This window comes from Oncorhynchus kisutch, linkage group LG25 (genome assembly GCF_002021735.2).
Source record: "Oncorhynchus kisutch isolate 150728-3 linkage group LG25, Okis_V2, whole genome shotgun sequence".
NCBI lineage: Eukaryota > Metazoa > Chordata > Actinopteri > Salmoniformes > Salmonidae > Oncorhynchus > Oncorhynchus kisutch.
The window spans coordinates 21,285,685-21,312,318 of record NC_034198.2 but is presented as its reverse complement, the minus strand read 5'-3'; the positions used below and the strand labels follow the sequence as shown (position 1 = coordinate 21,312,318).

Here is a 26,634-nt window from a genome sequence, read left to right as displayed (position 1 = left end):
CACACTAATACAGACACTACTAATACAGACACTACTAATACAGACACTACTAATATAGACACTACTAATACAGACACTACTAATACAGACACTCACACTAATACAGACACTCACACTAATACAGACACTCACACTAATACAGACACTACTAATACAGACACTCACACTAATACAGACACTACTAATACAGACACTACTAATACAGACACTACTAATACAGACACTCACACTAATACAGACACTCACACTAATACAGACACTACTAATACAGGACACTACTAATATAGACACTACTAATACAGACACTACTAATACAGACACTCACACTAATACAGACACTCACACTAAAACAGACACTCACACTAATACAGACACTACTAATACAGACACTCACACTAATACAGACACTACTAATACAGACCACTACTAATACAGACACTCACACTAATACAGACACTCACACTAATACAGACACTACTAATACAGACACTCACACTAATACAGACACTACTAATACAGACACTCACACTAATACAGACACTCACACTAATACAGACACTACTAATACAGACACTACTAATACAGACACTCACACTAATACAGACACTACTAATACAGACACTCACACTAATACAGACACTACTAATACAGACACTACTAATACAGACACTCACACTAATACAGACACTACTAATACAGACACTACTAATACAGACACTCACACTAATACAGACACTACTAATACAGACACTCACACTAATACAGACACTACTAATACAGACACTCACACTAATACAGACACTCACACTAATACAGACACTACTAATACAGACACTCACACTAATACAGGACACTACCTAATACAGACACTCACACTAATACAGACACTCACACTAATACAGACACTACTAATACAGACACTCACACTAATACAGACACTACTAATACAGACACTACTAATACAGACACTACTAATACAGACACTACTAATACAGACACTCACACTAATACAGACACTACTAATACAGACACTCAACTAATACAGACACTACTAATACAGACACTACTAATACAGACACTACTAATACAGACACTACTAATACAGACACTAAATACAGACACTCACACTAATACAGACACTCACACTAATACAGACACTACTAATACAGACACTACTAATACAGACACTACTAATACAGACACTCACACTAATACAGACACTACTAATACAGACACTACTAATACAGACACTACTAATACAGACACTCACACTAATACAGACACTCACACTAATACAGGCACTACTAATACAGACACTACTAATATAGACACTACTAATACAGACACTACTAATACAGACACTCACACTAATACAGACACTACTAATACAGACACTACTAATACAGACACTACTAATACAGACACTACTAATACATATATCCACTAAAAGAGGAAAGAGGGCTTATCTGTAGACTTTATTCTCCCAGGTCCTTTTTGTCACTGGGTTTGATGTGTATGTGCATGTGTGTGTGTGTGTTTGCGTACATGCGTGTGTGTGTGTGCATGCATTGGGGCTTTATTGTGTGTGTCTGAGCATGTTTTTGTGTAAGTGGCATGTCATTGGTACTGTAAGGCACCTATTTTGCAGCTGGAGTTGACTTCCACTCTGTGTGAGTGGAAGTGATGTAATCCTGCTGTGCTCTGTCATTGTTTGACTGAGTGGTGACGCACAACACTAATGCCCTGGCCCGGTCAGTCGCTCCAAATATCTCAGGCTTTACACTGGGGTAGGGTTTGAAATGGTGGAGCTGAGGAGAGAGGAGTAGGGAAACACACTCACATGGTGACATCAAATGGCCATACAAATAAACTACAAACCCACTACGTTGCCTGGGCTGTTTAATCTATGTCATTGTCATCTGTTTCTGTCTTTTCTGTGCACTCTCTGCAAAGAAAAGAGCCCACACTCAGCCCGAATACTGCCTCGTAGACGGAGTGTTTGTTTCGTGCCATTTCTCTTTGAATTAAATTGGAACTTTTTCTACCAACTATTACTACCAGGTACAATAGTGAACTGAGATTCACCCTGACCTAATCTCCGTCTCTGTCCCCTCAGGGGCACGGCAGACTGGTTCGGGGTCAGTAAGGAAAACGACAGCACCCAGCGATGGAGGAGGAAGAGCCTGCAGCACTGCAACCTGCGCTACGGCCGCCTCAAGGCCCAGGTGATGAGGGAGATGGAGCTGTCCAGCCAGGACAACCTGTCTCTGACCAGCACTGAGACCCCACCACCCCTCTACCTCCCCCCACACCACCACCACCCCCACCACCCCTATGCCATGCAGCGGGTAGGGCAGAGCCGCCCACAGACATACTATACATTCCTAGACTCTCTGTATATCTCTCTCTTTCTCTGTCTCTTACCATACATATGTGCATATGTCATGTGTTGTGTTTCTTTACCCAATATCAATCATATGTCTCTCCCTTGGGAACAATGATGTTATTCGATACAATTCAAAATAGATATCAGAATTGACATTTTGCTTGTTTGTGGTTTTTGTTTCTGTGATGTAAGCTGATGAGCGTATTAATACATGGAGTAATGCAACTATTAGAGGTCCGTCACTATTGTAACCTGTGTATTGATATGACCGTGAACTTGACCTGTCATGTAGCCTCTTAGCAGAGCCCCATTGTTGTAACTATTCAAGTGAGTTCACCACCAAATAACCTAAAAGGATATTCTTGGCTCCATGGTGTTTACAATCCCATGGGACATTACAGTGTCTGCCTCTGTGTGTGTAGATTGTGGACCCCCTGGCGCGGGGCCGTGCATTCCGCATGGTGGAGGAGGTAGATGGTTACAGCGTACCCCAGACCCCCATCACCCCTGGTGCCGCCTCTCTCTGCTCCTTTTCCAGCTCGCGCTCCGCACTCAACAGGTTACCGCGGCGACGCAAGCGAGAGTCGGTCGCCGTCATGAGCTTCAAGGCCGCCGCAGCGCTGGTTAAGGTGTGTGTCGCAAAGACATTGTCAACAGTGAGGATCAGAGTGTGTGTGTGTGTGTGTTTGTGTGTGCATGAGGATCAGTGTGTGTGTGAGTGTGTGTGTGTGCATGAGGATCTGTGTGTGTGTGTGTGTGTGTGTGTGTGTGTGTGTGTGTGTGTGTGTGTGTGTGTGTGTGTGTGTGTGTGTGTGTGTGTGTGTGTGTGTGTGTGTGTGTGCGTGTGTGTGTGTGTGTGTGTGTGAGTGTGTGTGTGTGCATGAGGATCAGTGTGTGTGTGTGTGTGTGTGTGTGTGTGTGTGTGTGTGTGTGTGTGTGTGTGTGTGTGTGTGTGCGTGCGTGCAGGGAGCAGATGTGTTTCCCGCATGTTTACCACTGTACTGTTGATGAATCATCTCCGATACTCCAGCAGCTGAGATAAAACAGTTCTAGTAACAGACACTGCTTTGATCTAATGAAATGCATCATTGGGAGTCACCTTGACTCATATTTACTATCTCAAGCCAAGTATGCAAACACCTTAGTCTCTGTAGTGTCAGTACCTCTTAGATGCTGTCTGTCTGATATGACTCTGGTCATTGAACAGTTTCTGCTCTGTGTCTTTGTTAATGGTGGCACAATAAAATGCAACTAAACACAGCAGAACCCTACTGGATTGCGTTGTTTGTTCCAGGCATTGATCTCTTTGCCCAAAATGGCTATTGAGAGACTTAATCACACAACCCCAGTTTACTGTAGCCTGCTTATGGACACACAAACGCACACGCACACACACACAAGCACAAACACACAGAGTATGTGTATGTTTATATCATTTAGGACGTTTACCAATGTCAGTGTTATGTAAAAGTTGAGCTCAGGCTTGTATTGTAGGATTAGTCTTTGGTGTAACAGTTCCTGTAGCTGTTCCTCTCTCCTGTCCTGTGGTGTCAGGCAGGGTGGTGGGGGGCACATAGGTAGATGACTAGGCTGGGGAGGGAGGCAATGTTGCATCCCAAATGGCACCCTATTCCCTATGATTTAGTGCACTACTTTTGACCAGGGCCCTGGCACTAAATAGGGAATAGGGTGCCCTGGTTAAAAGTAGTGCACTAAATAGGGAATAGGGTACCTTGGTTGAAAGTTGCGCACTAAATAGGGAATAGGGTGCCATTTGGGACACATACATTAACAGATGGCATTAGGATAACCCTGCTGTCAGTCCCGTCCTCCAGTCAGAATGCTCAGCTGTGTGTCTGTTCTGTTAGCCAGTAGAATACTGTGTATTCTGGAACTGAAACATTGAACGCTGCAGGGCTAATCCCGCCTCAAGAGGTCAAAGCATCATAATCATCATGGCCACTGGCCACAGATGGTTGTCAGGAGTCAGAGAGGACACTGGTCTGGGGCTTTGGGGATGCTGTTTACTGGATGTGTTTTTAATCCCGGGTTGGGGTCAATTCCATTTCTATTTGAAATTGAATTCCCTTCTTGAACTGACGGAATTGAAATGGAATTGACCCGTCATGGTCTCATTGTCACACACAACAGTAATGTAATATCATGCAATAAATGTGCATCAGAGAGTATTTATTAGCGGTTACAACGAAGGTGATGATGATGACAACGTGATGATGATGACAGTGAGGATGATGACAGTGATGATGATTATGATGATGATGATGACAGTGATGATGATGGTGTGTGTCAGGGCCGTACGGTGAGAGAGAGGGAGGTCGCTGCCCGGCGGTGTCGCAGGCGGAGCTTCATGCCAGTGAGTTTCCTGGAGGACGACACAGTGGACTTCCCTGACGAGCTGGACACCTCCTTCTTTGCTAGAGTGAGTAACACACACACATCCCATCACACATTCACGCACAGATAGCATACTCACACAGTTCCTCCTGTCCCTCTTCAACTATTTTCCTTCTCCTCCTCCTCCTGCTCCTCCTCCTCCTGCTCCTGCTCCTTCTCCTTCTCCTCCTTCTCCTCCTCCATGCAGGATGGTCTGAGGAGAGGAGATGAGGAGCTGTCTACCTATGCAGACGATGTGTTTGATTCTCCGTCTGAGGCCGCCATTAAAGAGGAGGAGTCTAACACAGCAGCGGATGAGAGTGACCTCACAGGTGGCGCCTTGGACAAGAACGAACTGGAGAGGAGTCACCTGATGCTGTGAGTGGAACACACAGACATCACACACGCAAGTTGTTACTGCTACTGTAGCCAGTTTCACTTAACACACATCTCTCTCTCCCTCTCTCCCTCTCTCTCTCTCTCGCTCTCCGTCTCTCTCTCTCCGTCTCTCGCTCTCCGTCTCTCGCTCTCCGTCTCTCTCTCTCTCACTCTCCCTCTCACGCTCTCTGTCTCTCGCTCTCCGTCTCTCGCTCTCCGTCTCTCGCTCTCTCTCTCGCTCTCCGTCTCTCGCCCTCCGTCTCTCTCTCTCGCTCTCCGTTTCTCCCTCTCTCTCTCTCGCTCTCCGTCTCTCGCTCTCCGTCTCTCTCTCTCTCGTTCTCCGTCTCTCGTTCTCCGTCTCTCGCTCTCCGTCTCTCTCTCTCTCTCTCTCTCTCTCTCTCTCTCTCTCTCTCTCTCTCTCTCGCTTGCTCCCACTCCACTCCACTCCACTCCACTCCACTCCACTCCACTCCACAGGCCCCTGGAGCGGGGCTGGCGTAAAGGTAAAGAACCTGGACTGTCTCAGGTCCAGCCCAAGGTGCGTCTGCGCCAGGAGGTGGTGAGTGTGAGTGGGCAGCGACGGGGCCAGCGGATCACAGTGCCCGTCAAGAAGCTCTTCGCCAGGGAGAAGAGGCCCTACGGCCTAGGGATGGTGGGACGGCTCACTAACAGAACCTACCGCAAACGCATCGACAGCTTCGTCCAGCAGCAGATAGAGGACATGGACGACCACAGGTACACTTTATTATCAATGAGGATTTTCAGATTCTTTCATTTCAATGTGGAATTCTGAATTTGCTGCATTGCTATGCATTTGACTTCAACTCTGGCATGGTCACATAGTCGCACTGTAACATCAAACATGTCTAAGATTTAATCACACTACAGGAGAAGAGCTCAGTCACATCTGTAGTGGAGGTCGGAGCTGTGTCTGAGGTTGCCCCAGATAAGATACAGTATGAGTCATCACGGATAATAGAAAGCACCTAATTTCTGTGACTGGCCTGGCCTCTAGATTAATAAACAAACCATGACTGTGTGACTCAGTAACAGATGGTCGAGTCCCAGCACACCATGTGGGAAACAATTTACACATTTTACACACGTTTACACAGTTGTTGTCATACATTACTAACTCCTATCCTAGTGGATGCAGATGTTGTCCGTGTGAGGTCCACACTGACATACTGAGATAGTTTTTCTAACAGACGAGGCAAGCTGCTGTACGATGTGATATACCGTATTGATATTGTGTGTGTGTCTGTGTCTCTCTCTGTGTGTGTTTGTGTGTGTGTGCGCAGGCCTTTCTTTACCTACTGGATCACATTTGTCCACCTGTTAATCACCATCCTGACTGTTTGTCTCTACGGCATCGCCCCTGTGGGCTTCTCCCAGCACGAGACCGTCGACTCGGTCAGTACAGTGACTGTTATATAACGTAGTTTGCGTTATGAATGTTACAGTGCTGGTTGTATAGTCTTTGCTACAATGTGATGAGTGATCCGTTGCGTCAATGTGTTATGTCTTCGCATGTCACTTCGTAAAGACGTCTGGCTTCTCCCCTGTCTCTCTTTAGGTATTGAGAAATAAAGGTGTTTATGAAAATGTCAAGTTTGTGCAACAAGAAAACTTCTGGGTGGGACCAAATTCTGTAAGTGTAACTTTTTTTTAGGCTAACGGACTTCATTTGATCATTTAAACCGATATGTCAGCTATGAGACGCTGTGTTGTATTTGAACAAACCGTACCCGATGGTAAGTCATAGCGCTGGTAGCATAACTCTCTGTTATGCTGCTCCCAAACTTTATCTTTTAATAAAACTTTGGTGCTTAAGATGTTTATTAATACGGAGGGTTTCCGGCACAAAAAGCACATCTCCGTTCTTGTTTCCTGAGCATAAGGGAACTGTGTGTCACAGCTGGATGGGCTGCGCTTTCGCTCACAAAATCCATGCCATTACCATCCGCGTTACCGCCAATACCTGCTTTTCGTTGGTCTTACATCTCTCGATATGCGCTCCAGGGGTTGGAACCAAAATACTTTTTGAACAGAACCATTATTTTCTGGGGGTTCTTTCCACTGTTCCGGCCAGATTTACTTCACCAATCAGTGCGGATAGAGCAGTTTGCTATGGAGCAGGCAGTCTATAGTTACATGTGTGATGGAAAGAAAAGTGTAGGGCATGAGATGCGACTAAAATTTTACGGGTGGGGAGAGAGCAAGAGAGGGTGGAGAAGGACGTTTGGCTTGAAGCACTGGGGATCTTGTTTTGACATGCATTATCTGAATTAGGCCCACAGAATTATACCTACGGAGGTGCAGCTTCTATGGAGGAACTTTGAATGTCTTTGATCTTCAGAGAAATGGCTTAATGTTGGACCTAACAAGCTTGTGTGTGCAGACCGGCACCAGAATTCTGAATCATGCTTGTAATGTCAGTAGGCTACAGGAGCCTATGCTTCAGAGGGGAGGGGCAGGTAGCCTAAACACTCACGCACTCTGACAAAGATTTTCTGCTGGCAGGCAGACACTGGAAGAAGTTTCTGAGAGACAGAGGGAGGGCTTTGCATAGCTGCTTTGTTGCGCTTTTTGTGGGACAAATGCCTGCAACGTTAAATAATGTTATTAACCGATTCCCATGCTTTTAAAATAATGGTTCTGTTTCCCGGAAAAGTATAGATCACTTTTGCTCCCGGTTCTGATTCTGTTCCTTTTCTGTTTCAGTTCTGTTCCCTGAACTGATTCCAACCCCTGCTTTTGTGCTTGTTTTCAAGGACATACCACAAATATTCCTACCTCAGCGCAAGCTAGCTGATATTAGATAGGTAAATTGATATTGGACAGGTAAATTGATATTAGACAGGTAAATTGATATTGGACAGGTAAATTTGATATTAGATAGGTAAATTGATATTAGACACGTACATTGATATTAGAAAGGTAAATTGATATTAGACAGGTAAATTGATATGAGACAAGTAAATTGATATTAGACAGGTAAATTGATATTAGACAGGTAAATTGGTATGAGACAGTTAAATTGATATTAGACAGGTAAATTGATATGAGACAGTTAAATTGATATGAGACAGGTAAATTGATATGAGACAGGTAAATTGATATTAGACAGGTAAATTGATATGAGACAGGTAAATTGATATTAGACAGGTAAATTGATATGAGACAGGTAAATTGATATGAGACAGTTAAATTGATATGAGACAGGTAAATTGATATGAGACAGGTAAATTGATATTAGACAGGTAAATTGATATGAGACAGTTAAATTGATATGAGACAGGTAAATTGATATGAGACAGGTAAATTGATATGAGACAGGTAAATTGATATGAGACAGGTAAATTGATATGAGACAGGTAAATTTTGCATGTGGTGCAAAATGCCGGAGTATCTGTTTTACATGCTGTAATGTCAAAACGAACTTGCGTTTGGCACTTGTGCTGCCGTAGCGCCAGCCGAAAATAGAGCCCCTTGTCTGTGTTCTGACTGTACACCCTCCCCCTGGCCTGCAGGAGGCGCTAATCCACCTGGGGGCTAAGTTCTCCCCCTGCATGCGTCAGGACCAGCAGGTCCATGACCTGATCCAGGAGAAGAGAGGAAGAGAGCGGGAGTCAGCCTGCTGTGTGAGGAACGACCGCTCCGGTTGTCTTCAGACCTCACAGGAGGAGTGCTCTGTGAGTTACCCTGGTGTTCCACTACTGTTACAGTCATATTATATTTAATATCCTACAATCTGCAGCAATTCACCCCTGTCTCTCTCTCCCCCTGTTCTCCCTCTCCAGTCTACTCTAGCAGTGTGGGTGAAGTGGCCTCATCACCCCAGTGCTCCTCTCCTGGAGGGGAAGGTCCGTCAGCACGGCTCAGTCTGCCACCAGGACCCCAGGTAATAAACTGCTCCTCTCTCTCCTCTTCATCCATCTCCCTCTCTTCTTCTTTATCTCCTCTTCCCTCTATACATTATATGTTCTTTCCTCGGTTCCTCTCTTTTCAGAATATGCCTGGAGCCAGCCTCTGTGTCGCCTCATGAGTGGCCTGATGACATCACCAAGTGGCCAGTGTGTACCAGGTACAACCCAGGCAACCACACTAACCTCCCCCACGTAGACTGTGCCATCACCGGACGGCCATGCTGCATTGGGACCAAAGGGAGGTGAGGACAGACAGTACCCTCCACAAACTGCACGGTAGTGGTGAATACTATATGAGTTTCCTCAACTGGCCCCTCAATTTTTTTTTACAATTATTGTTGGACATAAAATACTGGAAAAAGGTTGGAAAATCAGCTCCAAGTGATTAACATTTTGGAAATCTATTCCAAAGTATTTTTACGCATAATATAAAGATACAGTTCTAGAAAAAATTAAGAGACCACTGCAAAAGTATCCGTTTCTCTGATTTGACTATTTATACGTATGTGTTTAGGTCAAATAAAATAAAATAAAAATGATTCTGTAAACTACTGACAATATTTCTCCCAAATTCCAAATAAAAATATTGTAATTTAGAGCATTTATTTGCAGAAAATGACAACTGGTCAAAATAACAAAAAATACGCGGTGTTGCCAGACCTCGAATAATGCAAAATAAAAATGTTCGTATTCATTTCTAAACAACACAATACTAATGTTTTAACTTAGGAAGAGTTCACAAATCAATATTTGGTGGAATAACCCTGATTTTCAATCACAGCTTTCATGCATCTTGGCATGCTCTCTGCCAGTCTTTCACATTGATGTTGGGTGACTTTATGCCACTCCTGGCGCAAAAATTCAAGCATCTCGGCTTTGTTTGATGGCGTGTGACCATCCATCTTCCTCTTAATCACATTCCAGAGGTTTTCAATGGGATTCAGGTCTGGAGATTGGGCTGGCCATGACAGGGTCTTGATTTGGTGGTCATCCATCCACACTTTGATTGACCTGGCTGTGTGGCATGGAGCATTCTCCTGCTTGAAAAACCAATCCTCGGAGTTGGGGAACATTGTCAGAGCAGAAGGAAGCAAGTTTTCTTCTAGGACAACATTGTACGTGGCTTGATTCATGCGTCCTTCACAAAGACATATCTGTCCGATTCCAGCCTTGCTGAAGCACCCCCAGATCATCACCGATCCTCCACCAAATTTCACAGTGGGTGCGAGACACTGTGGCTTGTAGGCCTCTTCAGGTCTCGCACCCACTGTGAGGATAATTTTTTCCAGAGCTGTATATGTGATTGTATAGTGATTATGTTTTAGTCATCTGTTTGGGCTTCTTGTGGTCAATCTGCGGTCTATAAATGATTTGTAATTATGTTCTGGCCTCCTGAGCATCCACTCAAGAAAATATCTAGTTCATGATCCCTGCTATATGACTTATTGAAACAGTTAACTATGTTTTGAAAGTGTGTTGCTGAGGAGCCTGTACTTTATGCTGTTCAGTTCCCTCAGTCTTCACAGATATAGGTAGTTGATGTTGTAATGGCTTGTCTTGTGTGTTCACTATTCAGGTGCGAGATCACGTCCAGAGAGTACTGTGACTTTATGAAGGGCTACTTCCACGAGGACGCGACTCTCTGCTCCCAGGTGGCCTGTATGGATGATGTGTGTGGCCTGCTTCCTTTCCTCAACCCTGAGATCCCAGACCAGTTCTACAGACTCTGGCTCTCTCTATTCCTCCATGCAGGGTGAGTAGTGTTTCTCTGTAAAGAATATTCATTAGAATCTATTTTTAAAGGGTTAAACTAAGAACATTTAACAACTTCATAGTTAAGAACACTATAACAATATGGAAGAAAATGAAATGTATTCTACAAGAACCAATATGACTCCCTAAAAACACAACCCTATGGTACAATCCTCGGATAGCTTTTCAGGAATTACCAGATAAATTGGTCCACATGGAAAACTAAAGGCATAGAATCCGTAAATGACTTGGTAACAGGAAATACATTTATTTCCATGACAGAATTAAAAAGTCATTTTGGACTGACCAGTGTAGATCGTTTCAAATACATCCAAGTTAAAAGTTACATATCACAAAATTTCAGTTTTAAATCTTTAAGACATCAGAGCAACATTGTGGGAATCTTATTTGAGTCAGAAAGGTATGTTCATTTGATAGGGAAGATATACAAAACCTTGCGTAGAGCATATCCAAATGACAATCTCTTCGATTTTTTTTTCAAAAGAACTGATGTTGGCACAAGATGGAGGGAAAGTTGGAGCATAATTAAAGAAATGACAGAAAATTTATGCTTAATCCAGTATAAACGAATGTATAGCATTTATTATACAAGAGATAAAATTCACAAATGTCAGAGTCGATGTCTCAAGTGTAAAACTAATAATGACTCAATAGTGCTTTCTGGGAATGCTATCAAGTCTGGAAGTTGTGGGCGGGGCTAGAAATTTGGCTGTATTACAGGAAGTACTACAATGTAAACTTACTTTTGATCCGTCTGTCTGCATATTTCAAGACATGGAATATGGGGGTGTAGTGAGATACCTGGTGAGCTGGATGATTCTCTTCTCATCACTCATCTTGAAAAAACGGATACTAAAAACTTGGAAGTCAATCAATCCGCCATCGTTGACACAATGGAAAAATCCTATTATTTATTATTGAAATAGCATGAGCGTGAAAAAATCATTGGTAAAATTTAAGGCCAAGTGGCAAACAATAATACAGGCACTAGCGATTGGGGTGTAAGCATGCGGGTCTGGGCAGATGAGATGTAGTCATAGTTTGTGTGTGAGTTTGTTTTTAAAGTTTATAAAAAGGGTGGAAAAACTAAGATATATATATAATACCAGTAAAAAGTTTGGACACAACTACCCATTCCAGGGTCTTTCTTTGTTTTTACTATTTTCTACATTGTAGTATAATAGTGAACACATTCAAAACGATGAAATAATCCATATGGAATCATGTAGTGACCAAAAAATGATTAAACAAATACAAATATATTTTATATTTGAGATTCTTCAAAGAAGCCATCCTTTGCCTTAATGACAGATTTGCACACTCTTGGCATTCTCTCAACCAGCTTCATGAGGTAGTCACCTGGAAGGCATTTCAATTAACAGATGTGCTTGTTAAAAGTTAATTTGTGGAATTTCTTTCCTTCTTAACGCGTTTCAGCCAATCAGTTGTTTTGTGACAAGGTAGGGGTGGTATACAAAAGATAGCCCTATTTGGTAAAAGACCAAGTCCAAATTATGGCAAGAACAGCTTAAATAAGCAAAGAGAAACGATAGTCCATCATTACTTTAAGACATGAAGGTCAGACAATATAGAACATTTCAAGAACTTTGAAAGTTTCTTCAAGTGCATCATCAAGTTCTATGATGAAACTGGCTCTCATGAGGACCGCCACAGGAAAGGATGACACAGAGTTACCCCTGCTGCAGAAGATAAGTTCATTAGTTACCAGCCTCAGAAATTGCAGCCCAAATAAATGATTCACAGACACATCTCAACATCAACTGTTCAGAGGAGACTGTGTGAATCAGGCCTTCATGGTGGAATTGCTGCAAAGAAACCACTACTAAAGGACACCAATAATAAGAAGAGACTTGCTTGGGGCAAGAAAAATTAGCAATGGAAATCTGTCCATTGATCTGATGAATCCAAATTGGAGATTTTTGGTTCCAACCGCTGTGTCTTTGTGAGACGCAGAGTAGGTGAACGGATGATCTCCGCATGTGTGGTTCCAACCGTGAAGCATGGAGGAGGAGGTGTGATGGTGTGGGGGTGCATTGCTGGTGACACTGTTAGTGATTCATTTAAAATTCAAGGCACACTTAACCAGTATGGCTACCACAGCATTCTGCAGCGATATGCCATCCCATCTGGTCCTGCATGATGTGTCAAACATCATGAATAAATTAGGAAGCTACTGTATTTGGGCAGAAAATTGTATTTTTGCGTCTCAAATGTTATGTGAATGCGCAACATGTAGACGTTTGTTTGTCTTGTGTATTGTGAGTCAGCTTTGTTCCAGGGCGTTAGTGTGCTTCACACATACCAGTCGACACACTAGCTCTGTTAACCACTGTTACTTGTGCAGCTAGTGAGTACATACTAGCTAGGCTCGGTAGCTTCTAATTATACATGTCATTTCACCACCCGTGCTGTTGGGGGCGGTAACGCACCATCCTCTCTGGCACCAACCTCCTGTCTCATGTTGTATGTCTCACAGTGTCTGTGGCGTGAAAATGCATCTGCTGGAGCCAGACCCTATTGGAAAATAATGTCGTTTGTAACCTGCTGAGACTCTCCATGTCTTTATTTATTTGCTCATTTGTATCCCTGTAGGATCCTGCACTGCCTGGTGTCAGTGCTCTTCCAGATGACCATCCTGAGGGACTTAGAGAAGCTGGCTGGCTGGCTGAGGATCTCTATCATCTACATCGTCTCTGGCATCACTGGCAACCTGGCCAGCGCCATCTTCCTACCCTACAGAGCAGAGGTACAGTACTGTAGATACACTGATCATATAGGTCTAGTGATATCACTGGTGTAATTATGGGATATTGTTTATGATGCAATGCAGCCATAATAAACAAGAATCTCAAATGTAATTTATTTAGTTTTGTTGTCATTCCACTGGCTGTCCCTTAGGTAGCAGGAGGCCAAGTATTTAACTGCCAATATGACACAATGTGTGTGTCTCTCTTTCTGTTCTCCTGCTCCCTCTCCCCCTTCCTCCCCAGGTGGGTCCAGCTGGCTCTCAGTTTGGTATCCTGGCCTGTCTGTTTGTTGAGCTGTTCCAGAGCTGGCAGATCCTGGAGCGTCCGTGGAGGGCTTTCACCAAGCTGTTGTGTGTCGTCATCTTTCTCTTCTCCTTTGGCATGCTGCCCTGGATAGACAACTTCGCCCACATCTCCGGATTCATCTCTGGACTCTTCCTCTCCTTCGCCTTTCTGCCATACATCAGGTGAGAGCTGGTTTGATTTAGTAATATTTGGGGGATTTTATTTTTGTAATGTAAAGCGCTTTGAACTACTTCAAAAAAATTAATAATGTGTCTCAGATCTAAATGTCTCAGTTGGTTCTGGGTTTGCGGCCTCATATACCTGAATATATTAGGTTTTACTGTCACTTTAAGTTACTTTGGGTAATATTTTAATATATTTTATAATTACATTGAAATTAAATATGGCCTCAAGGTTATGCTATACCCTTTAATACATAAAACACTAATATTGATTTTATGATCTTATTCTCCTTATTATTTCCAGTTTTGGCCGTTCGGACATGTACCGTAAGCGTGTCCAGATCTGTGTGTTCCTGTTGGTGTTCCTGGGTCTCTTCTCAGGACTAGCTGTACTGTTCTACATACACCCTGTCAAGTGTGAGTGGTGTGAGTACCTCACCTGTATTCCCCTCACTGACAAGTTCTGTGACAAGTACGACCTCAACGCCCACCTCCACTGACCAGGCCTTTGACTGCACAATTGCAATGACTAGAATGGACAATCTCAAAGAACTATAGCCTCACGCGCCAGGATAGCAGGACGACAGGGTCGGCTGGTGAACAAGACTCTAAGCAACATGGACCAGACCGGCGGCCATATTTGGTGTAGTATTCAGGACATTGGATGTGAAGATTGCCAATCTTGGAAAAATAACTGTTGATCTTAATGACTGTTGATCTGTCTCCATTTGATTTTGTTTATTTGGACATTGCTAGCGAGTGACCTGTCACTTTCAAAGCATAAAGACTTAAAGAGAGAAGGGGGGGGGGGGTTAAATGTGACTGTTGCCTTGCCGCTGCTCTTATTAAAAACAGACACAACAGCACCACCTTGTGGCCGTCAGACCACATACAGCTGTGGAGGGATTTTGTTTTGTATTTTTCTACACACGTCATAAAGCTGACGAAAAGTTGTATTGGTTTATTGGATGACCTCAGACAGGGAACTATCTCACAGGAAAGAAAAGGGATTCCTGTAGTACTGTACGATGACTGCCTCTGGTGCCTTGATTATTACTGCCATATCTAGGTCCAAGTCTCAAATGGCACACTATTCTCTATACCAGAGGTTCCCAATTTTTTTCACTCAGGCCCCGTTCCAGCGTTGGAGAACATCTCACAATGGCACAAGCATTGTTCATGACACCAAGTGTTCACACCCCTCTTGTTGGCAGAGAGTTGTAAACGCTTATTTCCTGCAATTCTAGACATTTTGCAGAGCCTAATGTGTATTCATGTGATATTTGAGTATCTCAAAAATTACAACAAAATCTATGGGCTAAAAAACATTAGCTGACATGGGTTAGTTATAAATAGGTTATAAATAGCTCTCTAATGTATGCAATGACTGACATGACAAGAGGAACTAATGATGCACTACCCAATATCGAAAATGCACCTTTTGCATTCAACTATTACAAATTACAAGTGTTTTATTTTTTTTATTTTTGGGGGGGGGGGGCTGCCGACCCCTCACCCCCCCTTGGGTAACCACTGCTCTGTACAGTGAACTATATAGGGAATAGTGTGTCATGTGTGCCCTATATTACACTAGACAAAACACTTGTAGGTTAACATGTGTACTGCTGTCTAAGTGGTGGTGAGTGTTTGGAGGGTAGCGTTTTAGCTACCTGCTTATCTGTACCTGCCAATACAGCAACACAAACTGACGCTTTCTGTCTGTGTGTCCAATTTATTTCTGTTGTGTGTGTGTGTGTGAGGGATCTGAAACTGTCTTATGCCTTGTTGCACATGCTTGCTTCCCCCAGTAGATGGCAGAGTTGCTTTGAGTAAATGGCTGCCATCAGGAACATGTAACGTACGTAAGATATATAATGCACACATTGTGTGCATAGAAACATTTCTGGTACTCTGTGTTATCCACATTGTCTCTGCTAGGGGATTTGTAGGCTAATGTCGACTACAGACCTATTTTGTTCCGTGGCTCTGGCCTCGTGATTTAAACGTGATATGTTTATCCCACACAACTCTTAATGGTGCACTTCAAGACATTTCTTTTGTCGCTGACGAATTCTCTCTGCCTCCCCTTGAGTCGCCAGCCTCTTCCCACGCATACACACACACACACACACACACACACACACACACACACACACACACACACACACACACACACACACACACACACACACACACACACACACACACACACACACACACACACACACAGTCTGTAATTTATGGTGCACTTCAAGTCCTCTCTCTTTTGCCGTTTACTAATTCTCTCTTCCACCCCCCTCTCCTTGAGTCACCGGCCCTTACACACACACACACACACACACACACACACACACTGAGTCTGTAATTCAAAGTTAATCAGTGCGTCGACTCCACTCAAGCCTCCTGTCGATAGAAAGCTGAATATGACAAACCCTTATTTGCAGCCATGGCATAATAGCTAGGAAGTATGTTTAGGAGCTATTCCATGAATCCCACCTTACAGATGCTTCTCTGCCTGTAGACTGAATGCCATATTACTTTCACCCATCCAGCCCTTTTAGATGGGACTAGTTTAGGCTCACTTTCTCCTCTCAACTGAATGCATTTTCTACCGTATACCTCTCCCCCTAAAAACGTCTCTCTCGCTCTCTTTGTTTTTCTCCCATTCTCTCTCTAAGACAGCTGAACAGCTGAGGCAGGCACACAGTGCTGTTAAACTCACCCAGCCTCTCTCTTCCCATCCTATCCTCCCCACCATCCCCTCCCTCTCCTCCATCCATGGTCCTATGGAGATGCTAATTAGATTTTAAGTGGGCAATACCCCTTCCTTTCCCTCTCCACATCAGCCGACTAGATGACCTCTGTCTGATTAGCAAACTGCACTGGGTCATATGGATCAAAGAGAAGGGGACATGCTGTCTGGCCTTTTTTTACCTCTTTCGCTCACTCTATCCACTCTAGTTAAGTAAATGTTTTATTCATTTTCTCTGTCTTATTTGGACATTAGTCATTGGTCACCCTTTACAATACATACCCACTTTAATTTAACTAGGCAAGTCATTTAAGAACAAATTAGTATTTTCAATGATGGCCTAGGAACAGTGGGTTAACTGCCTTGTTCAGAAGGACAGATTTGTACCTTGTCAGCTCGGGGATTTGATCTTGCAACCTTTCAGGTTACTAGTCCAGCGCTCTAACCACTAGGTTACCTGCTGGTTGCTAGTCCAACGCTTTAACCACTAGGCTACCTGCTGGTTACTAGTCCACGCTCTAGCCACTAGGCTACCTGCTGGTTACTAGTCCAACGCTCTAACCACTAGGCTACCTGCTGGTTACTAGTCCAACGCTCTAACCACTAGGCTACCTGCTGGTTACTAGTCCAACGCTCTAGCCACTAGGCTACCTGCTGGTTACTAGTCCAACGCTCTAACCACTAGGCTACCTGCTGGTTACTAGTCCAACGCTCTAACCACTAGGCTACCTGCTGGTTGCTAGTTCAACGCTCTAACCACTAGGCTACCTGCTGGTTACTAGTCCAACGCTCTAACCACTAGGCTACCTGCTGGTTACTAGTCCAACGCTCTAACCACTAGGCTACCTGCTGGTTGCTAGTCCAACGCTCTAACCACTAGGCTACCTGCTGGTTACTAGTCCAACGCTCTAACCACTAGGCTACCTGCTGGTTACTAGTCCAACGCTCTAACCACTAGGCTACCTGCTGGTTACTAGTCCAACGCTCTAACCACTAGGCTACCTGCTGGTTGCTAGTCCAACGATCTAACCACTAGGCTACCTGCTGGTTACTAGTCCAATGCTCTAACCACTAGGCTACCTGCTGGTTGCTAGTCCAACGCTCTAACCACTAGGCTACCTGCTGGTTACTAGTCCAACGCTCTAACCACTAGGCTACCTGCTGGTTACTAGTCCAACGCTCTAACCACTAGGCTACCTGCTGGTTACTAGTCCAACGCTCTAACCACTAGGCTACCTGCTGGTTACTAGTCCAACGCTCTAACCACTAGGCTACCTGCTGGTTGCTAGTCCAACGCTCTAACCACTAGGCTACCTGCTGGTTACTAGTCCAACGCTCTAACCACTAGGCTACCTGCTGGTTGCTAGTCCAACGCTCTAACCACTAAGCTACCTGCTGGTTACTAGTCCAACGCTCTAACCACTAGGCTACCTGCTGGTTACTAGTCCAACACTCTAACCACTAGGCTACCTGCTGGTTGCTAGTCCAACGCTCTAACCACTAGGCTACCTGCTGGTTACTAGTCCAACGCTCTAACCACTAGGCTACCTGCTGGTTACTAGTCCAACGCTCTAACCACTAGGCTACCTGCTGGTTACTAGTCCAACGCTCTAACCACTAGGCTACCTGCTGGTTACTAGTCCAACGCTCTAACCACTGGGCTACCTGCTGGTTGCTAGTCCAACGCTCTAACCACTAGGCTACCTGCTGGTTACTAGTCCAACGCTCTAACCACTGGGCTACCTGCTGGTTACTAGTCCAACGCTCTAACCACTGGGCTACCTGCTGGTTACTAGTCCAACGCTCTAACCACTAGGCTACCTGCTGGTTACTAGTCCAACGCTCTAGCCACTATGCTACCTGCTGGTTGCTAGTCCAACGCTCTAACCACTAGGCTACCTGCTGGTTACTAGTCCAACGCTCTAACAACTGGGCTACCTGCTGGTTACTAGTCCAACGCTCTAACCACTGGGCTACCTGCTGGTTACTAGTCCAACACTCTAACCACTAGGCTACCTGCTGGTTACTAGTCCAACGCTCTAACCACTAGGCTACCTGCTGGTTACTAGTCCAACGCTCTAACCACTAGGCTACCTGCTGGTTACTAGTCCAACGCTCTAACCACTAGGCTACCTGCTGGTTACTAGTCCAACGCTCTAACCACTAGGCTACCTGCTGGTTACTAGTCCAACGCTCTAACCACTAGGCTACCTGCTGGTTACTAGTCCAACGCTCTAACCACTGGGCTACCTGCTGGTTGCTAGTCCAACGCTCTAACCACTAGGCTACCTGCTGGTTACTAGTCCAACGCTCCAACCACTAGGCTACCTGCTGGTTACTAGTCCAACGCTCTAACCACTAGGCTACCTGCTGGTTGCTAGTCCAACGCTCTAACCACTAGGCTACCTGCTGGTTACTAGTCCAACGCTCTAACCACTGGGCTACCTGCTGGTTACTAGTCCAACGCTCTAACCACTTGGCTACCTGCTGGTTGCTAGTCCAACGCTCTAACCACTAGGCTACCTGCTGGTTACTAGTCCAACGCTCTAACCACTGGGCTACCTGACACCTACGTTATTAATCACGCCTTCCATAGAATAACCGTTGTGGAAATGTTATGTCTGTCTTTCCAATCCTAAGCCATTGTCTTACATCAGACGCAGTGTTGTAGTACTTGAGTCCAGAACTCAGACTTGATGTTGTCAGAAAATCTTTCTCCCTTGCTCAATTCACTGCAGTAGCTACTGTATTAGCTAGCTATCCCTACTAATGTTCAGCACCGTAAGTCAGCTAGCTTTCTACATTATTAAATGGAACTTCAAAGATTGCTAGACCGCAGCTTTTAGCCTATCAAGGGACTCGCGACTCTACTTGGGACTCTATAGGACTCTGACTCAAACACTAGGGACTTGGGACTCTATAGGACTGACTCAAATGTTAGGGACTTTGGACTCAATTTGGACTCAAGTTGTTGGGACTTGGCGAACCCTTGTATGGGTAGTTCATTTAGTTAAATTGCTACAATTGCAACTGCTCCAGCCTCTCTAACTTATTGTTTGTGTGTGTGCATATCGGAGGGATTGAAAATACATTTCCGTCCCCTATAGACAAATAAAGTAAATATTTGATCTCTTATAAAAGGGAATTTAAACTGTATCTCTTTTTATCCATGTCAATGTTTTGAATGGAACTTTACCTGCTAAATGAATAGAAACTGTAATCAATGAAATAACCCGCGGAAGACATTTACTGCAAACAGAAATGTTTTTCCCTGTTTGTCACACCGGCTAGTCTCTCCACCCACTGGTGCCCATTGCCCAGTAAACTCCTGTTATACTAGAAAGCACAACTTTGGCTATATCGATTCATTAAGGTTATTGGGAAATCGACGCAATCAGAACTACTTCACAAAAATTCAACAATCAAGTCTCTGCATGATAATTTTGTCAAATTGCTACAATTTAGGAGATAAAACTGAATTTCAACAGTATCTTTTAACCATGTCAAGGTTCCAAACATAACTTTGCCTGATTTGATCTTTGTGGCATACTGTAAGAATGCAGGTGATTAACAGAGAATTAAACATGCAGTGACATTATTCTGGAAACAACATTAGATTGATTCACGATGATATTTGCCCACCATTTAGTGGTGGAAGAAACAAATTGACCTCAACTGTTCAGCTTTTATTCAAGAACAACATATATTTTCATTTTTGTTGCTTCATGGTATAAGAACCTTGTCGGTTCAGTTTAAGGTTAGGGTTAAACTGACCTACCGCAGCAGGCGTGAAAAGACATGGATGGATGAAGGGATGGATAAATGGATGGATTGATAAATGAATAGATAGATGGATATATGGGCAGGCAGGCAGGTAGGTAGGTAGGTGGGTGTGCTACTGCCTCCCTGGCTGGAAAGCCGACTCTGAAACTGGACCCTGACAGCTGCTCAGCAGGTGGTCACTGACAGGCTCTCTCTCTTCATTGTGCCTGGAGCAACACACACACACAGACACACACACACACACCAGGCCCCCAGGCTCTTAGCCCAGGTGAGAGGGGTGGGAGGTGAGGGGGGTGGTAGAGGGTCCACAGTGCACCTGTCTGAGCCCACCTCCACCCCCTCCAATGACCCAGTATTATTGTGAATAATAATAGCCCGAATCACACTTGGCCTATCTGCCACCTGGGCTGTGACTGACTGGCCTACTTCCCCCTAGAAGAGAGAGAGGAGGGAGTTTAAGCACTAAGACAACACTGAGCTAAGCGTATCCATACTGGTTCTCTTTTCTCGGTTTGTTGTTCTTGTGTGACTGACTGTCCCCCTTCCCTCTGGCAGAGAGGAGACACACGGAGAGGAGAGTGTGTGTACTAAGAATCTGCATCTGCTCTTAAAAGGGTGCACATTCAAAAAACACCCTCCTGTCCTGCTGTCCCCCTCCTTTCCTTCACCCCTCACCTGTCAGCTCCAGAACCCATCCTGCCAAGTCCCTGTGTCCCCCAGCAGCCCTACAGATGTCCCCCCCGGCTTGGCCCTGATCCCCTAAGCCCCTTCTCTCTGGTCCTCTGTTTCTAATCACACACACACAGAGGGATTTGGGTGCCCTTTATAGGACAGATGCATTATGGGTAAGGTCAGAGAGTACAGCGGACCTTATTTCTCTAATAGTTTATTTTCAAAAGATGAGAGCAGAGGCGAGGAGAAGAGAGGGAATCAGTGTACTAATGTATTCACATCCTTTCAAACACACAGATGATTCAGCACATCTCTGTTTAACCCCGGTTAGAGGAAGTAGAAATATTTCCATCCATCATGGTGTATGACGTCACACCAGAATGGAATGTCCACTTGAGCTCCTGTTCTAAAGAACTAGAACGTCTTATCCACCTGGGCTGTGTTCCACTGACTGTACTGTGTGTTGGGTCAATAGTTGTGAAGAAGCAGGCACCCAATTGTTATATTATGTGTCCTGTGTAAAACCATCAGTGAACAGGGCAGGTAGAGATCTGCCTGGGCTGAGGAGCCCGTATCCCTGGTCAGGCTTAATATATTGTCCCCTTCTGACTCAGCACTGGGAACAGAACAAACACAAACGCAGACACGGGTGCACACTCGCAGGAAAGCTGCTGTAGATTTGGATGAATGCTCATATTATTATTATTTCTCTCAAAATCTTTTGACCTGTGGAAAATCACCCTACATCACTATATTGAATGTGGAAGGCCAGGATCAGCCAGTCCCCACCACTGAAAGTGGAACAAATAAAAATAAATCTCTCTCTCTATTTCTGCTTCATTTAGGAAGAAATTCATTTGTTAAAAACTGTTCAACTATTTTCTTTCTCTCTCTTTGAGTCAACTACTCACCTCATTTTATGCACTGCATTGCTAGTTGGCTGTAGCTTATGCTTTCTGTAGTCGATTAATTCTCTGATCCTTTGATTGGGTGGACAGCATGTCAGTTCATGCTGCAAGAGCTCTGATAGGTTGGAGGACGTCCTCCGGAAGTTGTCATAATTACTGTGTAAATCTACAGAAGTGGGTGAGAACGATGGTGAGAACCTAGTGAGAACTAAGTTTTGTATTGAAGTCAATGTACTCAGAGGACGGAAGCTAGCTGTCCTCCGGCTACACCATGGTGCTAACAAACAGAGTGCTGTTGAGGCTACTGTAGACCTTCTTTGCAAAATAGTGTGTTATAATAAATTCTTTGGTGACGTGATTATATTTAGTATAGTTTTATCTAAAAATGATAACTTTTTAAATGTTTTAATTTGTATGAAATTAACTGAGGAGGACAGTACTCCCCTTCCTCCTCAGAGAAGCCTCCACTGTCATAAAGATATATATTTTTAACCACTAACCTGTTGATAAAAGTTTGTCAGAAGCTGATCCATCAAGTCAATTAATTAAGGCATAATTCTAATGATGTCATGTATAATTTTCAAACATTCAGTCACTTGTTGATATTTTGCTAACATTATAAAGGCAATATGAACTACAGGAGACAATGGCCTGTGCTTAAACAATTTGACATTTGATTCAGATCATCAGTTTACGTTGTATTACTCGTCTCTCCAGTAACTTCTCTCAGGCTAACATCCAAGACTAGCTAGCATGATGCTTGAAACCTATGCTGTTATTAAGTCATTCAATGGGTTAAGAAAATGACATGTGTTTGGAACCTTAACGGTTGAGGATTAGAGAGCAGGTTTCAACCCTTTACTTCCTGATGCCTTGACAAGCCTTGTGTTTATTGTCTTTGTCTCACTGTCTTTGTCCTTTCAGTGCAGCTAAAAGAGCAGGCACACTCTTTCTGTCTCTTTTTTTACACAAAACATTGTAATAGGGACAATGGAAATAAATCGTACTTTTTTGTGATATACCTGTCATGTTTTTAAAACTGTGCATACATTTTAAAAACGTGTTTTTTTAACTGGCAAATAAAATCAATCAATAAACCTGTATTTACCTCAAGATGTTTTTTTTATGTCACATACACTGGATTTGGTGCAGTGAAATGTGTTGTTTTGCAGGGTCTTTCTCAAGGCCAAATGGACAGATTGTTCACCTTGTTAGCTCAGGTATTTGAACCAGCAACAGTTCAATGACTGGCCCAACTCTCTAACTGCTAGGCTACCTGCCACCCAACCAAGATCACTTCCCTAACCCCCAAAACCACAAGAACAGAACCCTTGTTATTAGGTCAGGGGGGACTCTGTGTTCTATCCGATCTATCTCTGCGGTGGTTGTTTGTTGTCTCACCTCCCGCTCTTCTCTTACCCTTTATCTTTCCTCTGTTTTATATGTGTCCTGCTCGTCCCAATTCCATTCAGGCCTCACTTACCATCACAATGGCCGCCCGGGGAGACCCTCTACCCAGCTATAGCCCAGGCCACTGTGGGCTCCTGGCAGCTTCATTCACTGGGCCAATCCATTGTGAGCTGTAAAGGGGTGGTGGATGTCTGGGTTGGATGTATAGGGCCCCATAGTAAAGATTCAGACCACGCTTGTTGTGTCTGGTGGATGTAAAATGGAGGACCGGGATGGTTTGGGACAGGATGGTGCTGCTATTGGTTTTATGTGCTGACTGTGCGGAAAGTGCACTCTTGAATGGACAGGAAAGCTGTTGGACTGCAATTGTGCAGAGTTAAATTTGAAATAGACAATGGAAGAATAAATTGCCACGTATGGTGCAATGTTGTTCAAATTCTTGTACTTAGTTTCGGTATTATAGCCATTGGGAAAACAACTAGTTTTGGTACTGAGTAAATGAACTAGGACTGTTGTAGTTGCAGTTCCGCCATGCATCAGGTTTCAGACAACCTTTCCTATCTTTTCAAATCTGCCAACAGATTTCTTTGTCTGAAGGGAATGGTTACGTTAGAATCTCTCTCTCGCTCTCTCGCTCTCACCACTAGGGTACTGACTCTCTCTCTCTCTCTTTCTCTCGCTCTCGCTCTCGCTCGCTCTCTCTCTCTCTCTCTCGCTCTCTCTCGCTCTCGCTCTCTCGCTCTCTCTCTCTCTCGCTCTCACCACTAGGGTACTGACTCTCTCTCTCTCTCTCTCTCTCACTCTCTCTCTCTCGCTCTCTCTCTCGCTCTCACCACTAGGGTACTGACTCGCTCTCTCTCTCTCTCTCTCTCTCTCTCTCTCTCTCTCTCTCTCACCACTAGGGTACTGACTCTCTCTCTCTCAATCTCTCCACTAGGGTACTGACTCTCTCTCTCTCTCTCTCTCTCTCTCTCTCTCTCTCTCTCTCTCTCTCTCTCTCTCTCTCTCTCTCTCTCTCTCGATCTCTCTACTAGGGTACTGACTCTCTCTCTCTATCTCTCTCTCGCTCTCACCACTAGGGTACTGACTCTCTCTCTCTCTCTCTCTCTCTCTCGCTCTCACCACTAGGGTACTGACTCTCTCTCTCTCTCTCTCTCTCACTCTCTCTCGCTCTCACCACTAGGATACTGACTCAGTGTGCTAATGGCATGAATGGGAAACATGAATACAGTATAATGTTGAGTTGTGTGGGGGAGTTGAGACAAAGGGGTTAGAAGTGACTCCTTGGTGGGGTTTTGGAGGTCAGTCAGGCTGGTTGGAGAGTTTAGGCCTCTTTAGTAGCTGATGGAGGAAATAAATGATTGCTTAGTCTGAAGAGCCACACTCCATCCAAATCAAGCAAGTTGTAATTTTGTCGCCGGGCATCGACAGGGTCTGTCTGTGATTAGAGGAGTCTGTGTGTGTGTGTGTTTGTGTCCTCATGCCTCAGACCTTGGGAGGGCTGGCTGAGCAAGCCTGAGCTTGCCTTGGTGATGTCACAAACCCTGTCAGAGTTGAAGGACGGTGGCAGCGCTAGCTAGGATAATGTTTCCCTAGTCATACATTATCAGAGCAAGTACACAAACCCCACGTCATAGTCATTATCTATCTACCAAACCTGGGTGAAATGCATAACGTAAACATACTTTCAGATACTTGAGCTGTGCTTGGTTAGTTCTGCCCAGTGCAATGGAACCAATTGAATAGTTCAAAAATAGCAATCTCCAATAGCACCTCAATTACCTTCATCATGGATATTTGAAAGTCTCTGACATACACTGCCGTTCAAATGTTTGGCGTCACTTAGAAATGTCCTTGTTTATGAAAGAAAAGCACAGTTTTGTCCATTAAAATAACATTAAATTGATCAGAAATACAGTGCAAACATTGTTAATGTTGTAAATGACTATTGTAGCTGGAAACAGCTGATTTTTGTTATGGGATATACAATATATAGGTGTACAGAGCCCCATTATCAGCAACCATCACTCCTGTGTTCCAATGGCACATTGTGTTAGCTAATCATCGTTTATCATTTTGAAAGGCAAATTTATAATTTAAAAAACCTTTTGCAATTATGTTAGCACAGCTGAAAACTGTTGTCCTTATTAAAGAAGCAATAAAACTGGCCTTCTTTAGACTAGTTGAGTATCTGGAGCATCAGCATTTGTGGGTTCGATTACAGGCTCAAAATGGCTAAAAACAAAGACCTATCTTCTGAAACTCGTCAGTCTATTCTTGTTCTGAGAAATGAAGGCTATTTCATGTGAGAAACTGTCTCAACGTCAACAGTGAAGAGGCGACTCTGGGATGCTGGCCTTCTAGGCAGAGTTGCAAAAATAAATCCATATCTCATACTGGCCAATAAAAAGAAAAGATTAAGATGGGCAAAAGAACACAGACACTGGACCGAGGAACTCTGCCTAGAAGGCCAGCATCCCGGAGTCGCCTCTTCACTGTTGACGTTAAGACAGGGCACCTGCAGGCTGAATTGCGTTTCCTCAGCGATTCACATTTCCTGCTAGGTAACCAAATGACACCTGCATCTCTAGCTGTAGCCACCGAAGCTAGGCGCTCCCGAGTGGCGCAGCGGTCTAAGGCACTGGATACCAGTGCTAGAGGCGTCACTACAGACCATGGCTTGTTCACAACTGGCTGTGATCGGGAGTCTTATAGGGCGGCGTATTTATTGGCCCAGCGTCGTTCGGGTTAGTGGAGTGTTTGGCCAGAGGGGCTTTTCTTGGCTCATCTCGCGCTAGTACTCCTCGTGGTGGGCCAAGTGCCTGCAGGCTGACCTCGGTCGTCAGGTGAATGGTGTTTCCTCAGACACATTGGTGCAGCTGGCTTCCAGGTTAAGCGGGTGGGAGTTAAGAAGTGCGGTTTGGCGGGTCATGTTTCGGAGTACCGTTGTCGGCCTTGAACTTCCGTGGCCTAAATGAGAGGGGGCAGTCGTTCTCCCCTGGTGTGTACTCACA

The 26,634-nt window shown here is 44.3% G+C and overlaps 1 protein-coding gene across 3 annotated transcripts in view; it reads left to right on the top strand.

The window, feature by feature from the left end:
- Nucleotides 1-15,805, top strand: part of LOC109870379 (inactive rhomboid protein 1) — a 44,802-nt gene extending 28,997 nt beyond the window's left edge. For 2 of the 3 annotated variants that reach the window (XM_020460868.2, XM_031804729.1), the window contains 14 exons: nt 2,117-2,348; nt 2,809-3,015; nt 4,698-4,826; nt 4,989-5,158; nt 5,636-5,893; nt 6,460-6,571; nt 6,735-6,809; nt 8,692-8,853; nt 8,962-9,062; nt 9,171-9,329; nt 10,664-10,840; nt 13,474-13,627; nt 13,872-14,095; nt 14,400-15,805. In XM_020460868.2, the coding sequence (XP_020316457.2) occupies nt 2,117-2,348; nt 2,809-3,015; nt 4,698-4,826; nt 4,989-5,158; nt 5,636-5,893; nt 6,460-6,571; nt 6,735-6,809; nt 8,692-8,853; nt 8,962-9,062; nt 9,171-9,329; nt 10,664-10,840; nt 13,474-13,627; nt 13,872-14,095; nt 14,400-14,595 (2,356 nt within the window). In that variant the 3' untranslated portion in view covers nt 14,596-15,805. The remainder of the gene's footprint in view (nt 1-2,116; nt 2,349-2,808; nt 3,016-4,697; nt 4,827-4,988; nt 5,159-5,635; nt 5,894-6,459; nt 6,572-6,734; nt 6,810-8,691; nt 8,854-8,961; nt 9,063-9,170; nt 9,330-10,663; nt 10,841-13,473; nt 13,628-13,871; nt 14,096-14,399) is intronic. The other variant, XM_031804728.1, reaches the window with a different exon arrangement.
- The last annotated feature ends 10,829 nt before the right edge of the window (nt 15,806-26,634 follow it).